At 46.3% G+C, this 12097-nt stretch overlaps 1 protein-coding gene across 5 annotated transcripts in view; it reads right to left on the reverse strand.

The window, feature by feature from the left end:
* Uxs1 (UDP-glucuronate decarboxylase 1) overlaps nucleotides 1-12097 on the reverse strand; it is a 74286-nt gene that overhangs the window by 16014 nt on the left and 46175 nt on the right. For all 5 annotated transcript variants that reach the window (XM_040729242.1, XM_040729241.1, XM_040729243.1 and 2 more), the window contains exons 8-10: nucleotides 11208-11267; nucleotides 7594-7715; nucleotides 2342-2461 (exon numbers count right to left, since the gene is read on the reverse strand). In XM_040729242.1, coding sequence (XP_040585176.1) covers nucleotides 2342-2461; nucleotides 7594-7715; nucleotides 11208-11267 — 302 coding nt within the window. The remainder of the gene's footprint in view (nucleotides 1-2341; nucleotides 2462-7593; nucleotides 7716-11207; nucleotides 11268-12097) is intronic.

Raw genomic sequence — 12097 nt, forward strand, 5'->3', positions numbered from 1 at the left:
TTGCTTTCCTCATTAACACGGAGCCCTTGAAGCAGCCAAGGAGGCAATAAATGGAAAAGCTGTTTCTTCAAAGGCCGCTAACAGTGTTCTCTGTAAACAAGGCAGTTCCGACTGTGGGTAAGCCACTGTGCGTGATGGATGAAATGGCATCAGGATGTCTTCCTTCCTGATAGAGATCACTTGAACCCCAAATATAACTGCCCCCAGTTTCCATGGAGATTGGTTCCAAAACACTCCATACCAAAATCCAGGGTTAGATAAGTCCCTTTTGTGAAATAGTGTAGAATTTGCATATAAATTATGTCCACTCTGCATATAAGAAGACATGGCCACCCCACTCCAACCTACATTGGTAGCAGAGCTAACACATATGAAGGATAAACAACAGACAACAGGGAATCAGAGGAGAGCCCCAAGTCCAAATCATGTTGTCATGGGCTATAGAAGCTTAGGCACTTTAATCTCTGTACTCCAGTCTTTTCACCTGTAGCCCTGCTCTGAGCATGAAATGAGTCAGCTGAAATAGAGGCCATGCAACAGAGAACAGCACTCAAGCTCTGTTGATAACTCCACTGGTGGTGGACACAACACAGGCACACAATTACTGAAACATCAACTTTACAGTGGGGTCACCTGTTGGGACTGCATATGGAAATCCATTCCATCCTGCCATGAGTTCAGAGAGCACAACTCGCTCCTATTGTCTCTAAGACATTAGCTTAGTGCTACAGGATGCCCTGGATGGTGAATGGTTCCTATCTGAATAACAACAGCCCTGGGCCCAGGTGGGTTTACTCTCACTCTGAAGGCTAGGCGATACACACAGCTCATGAAGTGCCTGATGGCCAAGTAGTATGAGCAGCTTTAGGAGTGTCTTTAGGGTTAAGGGAAGTAATGACTCTTTGCCCCTTATACATGATAGTAGAAGTCGTCTGCCTTTTGTCCTCACTGTTTTGGTTGGTGTAAGGTGGTGTATGAATAAACTAGAGGCAATCAGTATGGACTGAAATTCCCCTCCTGACAGCTATTCTGTTTCTGACTCTTAACTCCTTTAGCTAGCCTTTCCCTCACCCACACTCCCCCACTCAGGAACAGACCCGGGGCGCTCGGCTGGTCCCGACTGCAACCCCACACACACCAGTCTGCGACAGTCACCTGTGTGAAACCCCTCACGAGTCAAGGCACAGGCAGACCCACAATGGTCTGACACGTAATTTTCTGACTTTTCAGTGTGTCTATCAGGAGGGAACCTGCGGAATGCGGATAAGAATGTGAATGCTTAAAACAGCTTTTCCTCTGAGAAGCAATCAGTAATTAAGGCTAGAGAGGTGGCTCACAGGGTAGAATGCTTGCCATACAAATAGAGCGACCTGAATTCAGGTCCCAGCACTCTCATGAAACCCAGGTGTGGCAGTGTGCACTTGTAATTCCAGCACTGGGAGAAGGGGATGAAGACTCCTACAGGGTTCTGGCCAGCCAGTCTGGCCAACTGATTAGTTCCGTGTTTAATGAGATGGAGTACAAAGGTCACCGTCTGGACTCCATATGCATGCATATGCACACGTGTGTGCAAGCACACACATACACACACACACTTAATAATTGTAAAAAGGAAAAACAATGAAATCAGTAAACTACTATGCGGAGCTTTGGAGACAAAGGATGTTTAACTCCTACAGAACAAAAGAGAAAAGATGCGGAGGCAGACCACGGAGAGACCGGGAAGGCCAGAAGACAGAGAAGAGCAGAGATAGGGAGAGCCAGGGGACTCATCAAGCAAGCCCAAGCCAAGTTATATGCAGGCCAGGGGTGCAGACACCAGGGCAGGTAAGGGTTGTGGAAAGGTGTGGGGTGCTTAGCCCTGCTGTCTAGATGATACCCTGGACTGATGGGTCGGGAGCAGCACAAACAGAGACCACTGAGCTTAGACCATGGGAGTTCCACTGGTTCCAAGAGCTTCTTAGAAATAACATGAGCAGTTCTGATCCTTGCTTGTTAAAGTGTGAAGATCTGACAAAGACACGACTCAACTTCCTTCCCACATGGACCTGAACCTTCCTAGGACCACATTCACCCCTGACCTTCAAGAAGAGGCTAAGACAACAGTGGGGGCAGTCTAAGCAGGCCAGGGGGCTCAGGTGGAGTCCAGGATGACTGCAATAGGCACCTGGGCTCACTGGAAGGCCATTCCTGGTCTGTGTTCCACCCGTGTACTTCTATTCCTTTCATGTAGGTAGCAGAGATACATGTGAACACGAAATATCAACTCCGGAAACCTAAGTCCCTGAATCAAGTCACCCTTCAATACACGCGGCCTCCGGGCGCAGAGGGCAGTACCCACCGTGAGCGGCTCCCCCTGTAGTGCTTGCAGGATGAAGTTGCTGACCACCCGTCCGTCATTCATGTGCATTCGTGGCCCAAAGGTGTTGAAGATCCTTGCCACCCGTACTTCAACACCTTCCTGGAACAGAGAGAAGGGATGTCAGGCATGCCTCTTCTGCATTTCTAGTGCCTTGCACGGATGGAGAACAGGCTGCTTTTCGCTTCCAAAGGACAAGAGTTCTTCTGTTCTGATTCTATAATGTGCTCACTATAAAGCACCTGGGCAATGATGCGGAGTCACATCAAAGGCAGAGCGGCCTCAGATTTCACTGGGGAAAGGCCAGTAGGATGTGCACTCTGGCAAGGAAGCTATGAGAGAGTTGTGTGAGGGTAAACTGTTCATATAAACTGCTCTCCAACAGGTGCCTTTTTTCCCATGGAGTGGGAGGGTCACGCCCTAAAATTTATTATGGAATCATCCGTCTGTAAAACCGATGACAGAAAACAGACATATGTTTGTTATGCATTTCAAGTTACAGCCATGGTGCATGCCAAATGTCTGGTTAAGATGAAATGGCATTAAATTACACAGCGCAGACTAGTCTGTGGTTTCAGGAATCCACCACAGATCACAGAGCCTATGCTCTGGGGATGGCAGGATAATGTATTAAAGAGGGAGGAGAGGGAAAGGCAGGGATGCTGCTCTCTCTCATCAGAGGATAACTCAAAGGTGTCCCCTTGCATCTGACTGATGAGATTAGGAAAGAATTGGAAGATGATGATCAGAATATGGTGCTATTCTCTGAAGAGACTGGGAAGCCTAGCGATATTATGTTAGTCAAACAGTGGAAGGAGCTCCAATAGGAGGCTCTTGTCCTTTTGTTCCCCCTTCTCAGGAACAAGCATGCAAAGCATTGCTTTATGTACTGACCTCTGCAAACGTGTACTGCCCAACACATAAAACAGGCAGGCTTGCTGATTTTTCCGTCTGGACCTGAAACCATTAGGGAAGCTAACTGGAATCAGCTACAGACTCTTAAGAGCTCACACTGAAGTAGCTGGAGTCGCTGTTGCTACCTCTGCCCACAGCAGCCTCCTGGCTTTCCAAATGGACACTCCTAAGTCCGGAGACCACACCAAGATTAGTTACACTGAAGGAGAGAAACCCAAAGCCCCTTTCAGTTGAGGCCCATTCTCGGACATTAGCATCTTCTGGAATTAGTATGCCCAGCTCCTTTTTCATAGTGTTAGCAACCTTTGCCTCGCCAGGAAGGCAACCCATGCACAGTTCATCTGACACTCATCCTCTACCCTCCCAGTGGGATACCAAAGGTATAGCCAGTAGGTGTCAGCAGGATGTTTAGGTAGCAGCTGGGCTGCTGCTCACAGAGCTTGGGGAGAGACAGGCTGAAAACTGGGAGGTGCCCACCAGGGCAGTGTGTCACTGAAGGCAGAGCCAGTCTCTGAAGGATCAATGGACAAGCATACCACTGTGTTCCAGATCACGTGACATCAGTCTGCATAGCTGAGCCCTGCCACCTACCACACTCGAGAGTTTCCATCATGCTGTGGTGCAGGGACTCAGCATGGACAAGGACAACATTCACAGACCTAACTTCTGATTCATTCTTAGCCATAACTTCATACCACTGTGTGCTCCGTCCTTTGAGGGGAGCCATGAGTCATGGGCCCAAGACTCTGAGCACTGTGGACAAGAGCATCCCAACAAGTATAAGCTAGGTCAGCACAAAACCAACTGGAAGTTAAGAGGAGACAGACTGTATAAAGCCCAATGCAGAGGGCACAAACCTAAACACATGGCCACTGAGCACAAGCTCATGGGCATAGCGGGAACACTCCAGATTTGTCCCGCCATTCTCCAGCTGTATTTAATTTTCCAATTATCATCCTGATGTTTGAAGAGGGACCAACAATAGCCATTCTGCTGTGTCACAAGGATTATAAAACAGTGATGCTGCTTTGAAAATGGACTGTGTCACAGTTTTAGCCCAAGACAGATGGATGATTTTGGGTACTCAGTATCCCTTGGACAGAAAAATCTGATGATGCTCAAGTCCCGAGCAGGCTTTGCACAAAACCATCACAAGCACACATGTCTCTCTGGATGACTTCAGTAGCTAGTACAATGCAAGTGCCCTGCATATCGCTCAAGGGAAGCGTGTGTACAAATTCAGCACATGCCCATTTTCCCATGCTTTCACTTCGTGACTGATACTAAATCCTCAGGGAAGGAGAAATGCATGTATTTGTACCTGACATTTGTCTCCTGTTCATGCTAACCTCCAACTGGTAAGCATCAACCCAGCTACAAACCCTGAGGTTTGCAATGGTGACCTGCCAGCATGACACGTTGTTATGATAGTGACACAAATGATAGGGGCACAACCAACATGAGATTTACAGCCCCACTTAGAGATGAAACCCAAGCCAGACAATGCTTAGGTGACCAAGATCCTGAGACTGGATAGGTTAGAGGTCTAGGGTCAAACCAAACACTGTTGTTCTACTAAGGGAATACGGAAATAAAATGACTCCTAATGAGACCAGGGCCTTGCTCAACCCTCACCAAGTGAAGCTGCTTGTTGCAGTAGATGGGAATTAACACAGAGACCCAAGAGTGTACAATGTGCAGATAGTGAGAGACCTTGGAACACTCAGTCCTAAATGGGATGTCTTCATCAAGCCCCTTCTCTCAGGGATCAGGGAGCTACATGGAAGAGGAGATGGGAAGACTGTAAGAACCAGAGGGGCTGGATGACACAAAGGACTCTGTCCTTCAGACACTACACAGCTGACATACACGTGAACTCTGACTGTGGCAGCATGCACGGAGTGCGCAGGTTCAAGCCAGATGGGGTTCTGGTGCTCAGAGAGCAAAGTGGACATGAGCTCCCACCCCTGCAAGCTGGCATCAGACATGGCATTTGTCCACTACAGTGGTTAAGTCCTGAGGTATGGAGTCATATGGCTTTGGTTGTCCCTCACGATTGCTTGTAAACATAAGCTATGTCTCTATCAAGGCATGGATGCTGAAGTATGATCACTGTTCAACGTTGGAAAGTCCTCAAAGGACAAAGGAGCACTGCACAGGTTGGGAATGGGTCTACCCAGAAGAGTGTCACCCTCTCTCACATTTGTACCTAAGGACAAGATCTTGGCCACTATGTCATGCAGCTCATAGGCTGGGTAACTCTCAAATTCACTGTGAAGGGTGGCAAAAGGTCCCATAGGCTGGGTGATGGCAGATGTGAGCCTGTAGTTGCCTGACAATCCTCTTCAAGGGATCTACTTTAGTGCAGTAGATCCACTATACACGGTTTCAGTCGCCCGTAGTCGGCAAGATTGGCCAGTGTAGTACAGGGAGATACTATGGGGGCAGCATGTCTATATGAGTTTTACCACAGCGTATTGCTACATTGTCATATTTTTGTTTTGCAAGTAATCTCTTACTATGCCTAACTCATATATTAAATTTTAGCATAGTTACATATGTCCAGAAAAAGCGTAGTAAGTATAGACTCCTGCACTTTCAGCTTCAGATACCTGCTGGGGTTTTGAAGTATGTCTTCTTCAAAAAATAACAGGGGACTACTACATTAACAAGTGGACCCTCTTATGGTTGCTATGCATCAGGTTATCTTACTGACACCACTGCAAAGCCAGGAAGGAGTGAATGCCACACTCAGATGCCTATGTGGGGTAGCAGGATGTGGGCAGTGGACACCCTGGGAACAAGGCCAGGGCCAGCAAATACAGCAAGCCCTCTAGAGCCAGTATTACCCATGGAACATTGGGCTTGTTTGGCTACTTATTTTCTTTCGATTTAAGTTTAATATACATGGCAACTAGTATGCTAATGCCAAAAAAATAAATGAAAACCATGCCCTCAAGGTTATTGCCCCAGATGACTTCTGACTTCTGGGTTCTCTTTCTGCTCTGTTGGCCTGTGGTTCTATGAATGGTGGCCTGTTATGCAGACTAAGCTCAGAGAGTGGGTGGGCCATGACTTCAGAGGCAGACTCACGGGGGCTAGGAGTGCAAATGTACTCTGAGCCCTGACCACAGCCCGAGGGAGAGCCCCCACATTATAAAATCTCCATCCCACAGGCACACAGAAGTAGCAAACTAGTTCCTCCCTGACAAGTTTAAACTATTCATGAAGGACGCTTTGCTCTTCCCTTTGATCTCCTAAAAGATGTGCAGCTAAATAAAACTAGAATGTATTAGGGGATTTCACTAATTATGAGAGTCTTGGAAGAAAAATCACTAAGAAAAGGCCAAGTTTTATTTAATAAAAAAGGCTGTTCAGACTTCTGTTTATCTTGTTTACATTTTCATTCCTTACATTGGATTTATTTACATACCATGTAGAGCCCTGATAAAAGACAATTATTAACAAGTAGACAGGGGCCAAGGACTCCCCTAGAGCCTGGTTGCTACATTCTGGTACCAGGTCCTCCTATGTTGCCTTCTGTTCTTGCCCACTGGCTATATGCAGACAGCACATCTATACACAACTGTCTGAAACTACATTCCATACCCATGGTTACTTCCCATCATGTCCTGCTTCAATAAAAAAACAAGTTCTCGAGGATCAGAGAGTGCTGGTTCAAACACAGAACAAATTCAGTGAGAAAATGCATGGCCCAGCACAGGCCGTCACCTGGCCATACAACATTCCTTCTGCTGCTCTGCCTAATGCTACAGGGCAAAGCCATAAGCCCACATCAGAGGTCAGAGGTTAAGAAGTTGAGTGCCCAGCCATCTCCAACTCATGCTACGGTAGAGCCAGCGAGGGAATCTTGGCCTCTTGCTCTGTGCGTGAGACGAAACAGCCATGAAGGAATCACCCAGTGTAACAATGAATACTAAGGTATGTAGGAGAGGAAGTGGGATACATGTGCCCCCCCCACAAGAACATAAACACATGTATGCAATAAATAAATATTAAAAATACACCACACCAACTTGAAGGCCTTTGAAAAAGAGGCAGATGCTAGATGCTGATGGGCAACATGACACTAGGGAAGTGTGCAGTTTCCAGCCCTCCCACAGTACTGGAAACGAGTGCATCTCATTTTGAAAACGAGGAGCTATGTAGAAACGGCTGGCAATGGCATTCGTCTGGAACAATGGACACCAAGCCTTCCCAACACCCACTGGCAGGCGTCACCGGCCCTGGGGTTTATCCTGTACAGAGAGTGCTTCCTATGACACGTCTAAAGCCCCAGCGTGAGTCTCCACCAATACCTGCTTCATGTAGGCATAGCACATGGTCTCTGCGACACGTTTGCCCTCGTCGTAGCAGGCCCGGGGTCCTATGGGATTCACGTGGCCCCAGTAGTCCTCACTTTGAGGGTGGACCTCAGGATCTATAAGTAAGCATGAGAAAATGAGACTTCATTTTTCCTTCCCTACCCAGCTCCCAGTTCACCACTAGAACAGTGCCTATTTACAGCAGGCCGAGGCAAACATTTAAAACGGAGACAAGTATGTGAGAGGAGCTCAGTGTTCTGCCCCTCTCTCCTTGGTTTCGAGCTTCCTGGTATTCTCTCTGACTCAGGAAGTCACAACAGCAGTTCACATGTTAAAAAGCAGATGGTCAAAGCCTCTTAACTTTGTCTTCCCTCCATTCCCGAAATTATGTTAATTCCCAAACTTACGCTTAACATTCAGATTGTGATACAAACTACGTGGAAGACACATGGCAGTTTCATAAAGCATGCAGTTAGAATAAAGCAGATACTCATAGAAGGGGTCTAAAACAGACTCTCTGTGGAGCACGATGGTTTCCACACAGGCCTTCTGTCCAACAACTCTGAGGCCCATGACTCAGACAATCCTGGGCCCTGTGCAGGGCAGGCACTGTGGCACAGCATCCACAGGCAGAGAAAATTCCCCATCTTTGCTTTTCTACTGCATAAATAAATCAATACTTTCAGGTAAATCCAAGGAATAAACTATTTAAAACAACCAAATAAACTATTTAGCTTGTGTATTTGAAGAATATGAATACCTATTTTATCTAGTGCACCAGGCCCTTCCTATATATATATATATATATATATATATATATATATATATATATATATATATATATGCATCCAACCACACTATAAAATGGATAACTCCCAAGAAATCTAGACAAAACCATAAACAACTGTGTTATAAATCCACAGCTGATTTATTTTGCACATGGCTTGATTCCAGACTTGCCAGGATAAGAAGGGAGAGGAGAATACAAGGGTGGACCCTTGGCACAAGAATTTGAGTGGTCAGACCTTCAGGAAGCGGCTATGAGTCTGCAGTCCTGTACAGTGTAGAGTGGAGGGGGGGGCTTGATTCTGTTAGTGACAATTCCCCCAGCAAGAGGCAAGTTACACACGAGAGAAGAGGTCTAAAGCAAGACCCCCTGAAAAGAAGACTAATAACTCACATTCATAAAGATATGACTAAGATCAGGCTTTTCCTAGCTTCTGACAAGCCAGATCCAGAGGCAGTGGTCATACATTTCTGGCACGAGAGTAAGCCGAGCAAAGCCATTCAGTCTTGGCACCATTCTGGGCTGGAATGCCCAGGACACCAAGCTTCTTAATAAGTTCCTTCACAAAAATCACTTCAGAAAACCACGTGGGCTGGAATGGGGTGGTGGGGGTAAAGGGCGGGGGCTGGGAAGGTGACTCAGTAAAATACTTGCTTTGCAAGCACAGGAACCTGGTTCTATCCCCAGCACCCACAAAAACAGAAAAAAGGCCGGGCGTAGTGGTACCCACTTTGTAATCTTGGCATTGAGGAGGCAGAGACAGGTAGATTTATGGGGTCTGCTGGCCAGGCACCCTACCCTACTTGGTGAACTCTAGAGTAGGTAAGCAACACTGAGGAACCAGACTACAAAGCATTCTCTGACCTTCATAAATGCACATGGAATACACATGTCCTCATGCGCCTATAAATGAGCATGTGTATGTGACCATGTACACAGAGGGTTAATAAAAACGACTCTTTGTCAGGTGTGGTGGTGAGCACCTATCATCTTGGTACAAGTGGAAGCCAGCCTGGGCTATATAGCAAACTGGAGCCCAGCCTGGGCTGCATTCTGTTTCAAAGGACAAAACAAGGGAAAACTTTCTGACCCTTGCCCTCCAGGGTAGGCAGATGTTCCACTAGCAGCCCCGAGGACAAAGTGCCAAACCTCTGGAATCACACCACCCTCATACTTAAGACTCCCAAAGACAAAGGCTCTTACCACATATGCAAATAAATGCTGATGGGGAAAGCAGGTGTCACTGTGCCTTTTAGACAGAGTGCAGGCTACAGCACCAACTTTGCCCTTTAATTGCCCCGGACCTCAGAGATGACGAGGATGTGTTACACTTTCATGGCAGTCACTACTTTCTGTAGAATTTTCCTATTGCTGTGTTGTTTCTTTCTCTACCTGGCAAACTTAATTCAGATTCTATACCTTAACACCCTCATTTCCCTTGTTCAGAACAATAATGTAAAAAGAGAAAAAGAAATGCTTCACATCAGGGTCTGGTGCCCACTGTACCAGGTGGGGGCTCTTCCACACCCTGCAGCCACCTGGTTTTCAACTGTGTAGGAGCCAACAGGGATTGAAAATCCAGCCCCTCCCCATCCCTGACCCATGTTCCCAGGTGCTGAACAGCTCAGGAGAGACCATGAATGCTGCCAGCCTGTGTCGTTGATTGCAGAAGCTGCAGTTAGTATTCTAGGTATCAACTCCAGAATATTTGTTACTATGAATTCTGTTGCATATAGAATATATACTGGGTGCTTTGTATTTTCAAATAGGCTCCAGAGAAAGGAATTGATTCTCACCAGGGCATCAGTAGGAGGAGCTGCAACCTCTGGGTCTCACACTATACAGCCTTAGTTACTTCCTTCGACACAGCACTGAGAAGTCCCCTTTAACAGTAGTAAGTCACATCCCCCCTGAGACTTACATCTGCCAGGATGTTTTGCAAGTAATGTCTAGAGGGAGATGTGAGGCACCTGCCTCTCTCAAGATCCTACCCGCCTTCCTGACACTGAGAGACACACAGGTCCTATTGCCAGGGAGTCGTTAAACGTGCTTCTGGATATAAGAACTAGAAGCCTTATGACACAGGAGGAACTTTTGAAGACTTTTTAGAAAGACCTTGAGAGAATTTTTAGAAAGAACTTTTAGAGAATTTTTAAGGAGACCTTCTTAGGAGAACTTTTAGAGAAAGAACTTTGGAGGACAGGGTTTTTAAGGAGAAATCTTATTTAGAGAGAACTTTTGGGTAGAATACTTTTTAAAGAATTAAGAGCCATGAGAGAAACGTGTGTGTGAGCTGGTTTACTCCCTTTTGACCCACAGATCAGAACTTTTTAGTAAGCTAACCAGCCTGCTGTAAGCCTCCTCTCTGAGCCTCTTACATGACGGTGGTGGGTAGATAAACGGGACCTGGTGTTTGCTGGCACTATCTACTAAAGGTTCTTTCAGCAATCTGTAACAGGTGAGGCAATGAGCATGTGTTTATCACCAACTAGCTCTCAGGTCACCCTGCAGGCTGTTGGTGGCCAGCCAGCCAGCATTCATTGCTCTCATTGGAGAATAATGTGCCAACAAAAGGTGAAAAGCGACTTCATTTGGATAATTTCTGAGATGTCTTCAGAGGACAATGGAAAAATTCTACCTCACTATTTTTGGACAGCTTACTTGACCCAGGCCTCAAAGAGTAGGCACCAAAAGAGGGGCTGTGTCAACAGGTTGAGCCTTCTAAATGGAATCCTGGACTCTGATTCCAGCTTACCTAGGACAGATGCAAACAGCCCTGTGTGTCAGTCAGTGGGCATCTTTCAGGGGTCCCACCACTCACCTCCATATACCTCGGATGTGGAGGCCAGGAGCAGACGGGCACCCACGCGCTTTGCCAGTCCTGCAGAAAGTACACGTCATCAGAAAAGCCATCAGCTTACACAGGCAGAGTGTGTGTGTGTGTGTGTGTGTGTGTGTGTGTGTGTGTGAAATTTAAGCAATGTTTTAGTATACAGATGCCTGAATGTCCACCAAATTATCTACTCCTAGTGCAAATGGCTCTTTAAAAGAAAAGTGGGAGCTCCAAGCAGGGCCAGATTCAGACCCTGCTGAGCACAGTGTGGCTCCAGGAGCTTTACACGGATGTCTAAGCTGCAAATATGCTACCTCACACTATTATTTTTTGTCTTTTTAATTGAAAGCTATTTTTATTCATGAAATACATTCTGACAGTAGTTTCCCCTCCCAACTCCCCCAGCTCCTCCTCCCACTTTCCATTCACCTAACTCTTTCTTTCTCCCTCTCTAGAAAACAAATAGGCAAATGAAAAGCAAACAAACCAGAATTTAAAAATTCTGAAAGAAAAAGCACAAGAAACATACACAGGTATCCATTCAAAAGCAAAACCCACGCAAACACAAAATTTTGGCAATCATAATGCACAAGCAAAAGATCTATAAGACATGAAATGCCCAAACAAAGCATTATGAAACTAACAAACAAACAAAAAAACCTACAAAAAGACCATTGTGTCCATTTTGTGTTGATCATCTCTGCTGGGCGTTGGGCCCACCTTGAGAATATGGCTAATATATTCAGTGATAATCCATTGGAGAGAAGTAATGTTTCCTTTGCAAGCATGCCAACTAGAGGCAGCCTCCTGGTTAGGAGTGGGAGCTCGTGTCGACTGTGCCCTCTCAGTCTGGTTTGAACCTGTGCAAGTCCTGTACC

This window comes from Mesocricetus auratus, unplaced genomic scaffold (assembly GCF_017639785.1).
Source record: "Mesocricetus auratus isolate SY011 unplaced genomic scaffold, BCM_Maur_2.0 Super-Scaffold_100021, whole genome shotgun sequence".
In the NCBI taxonomy this organism is placed as follows: Eukaryota; Metazoa; Chordata; class Mammalia; order Rodentia; family Cricetidae; genus Mesocricetus; species Mesocricetus auratus.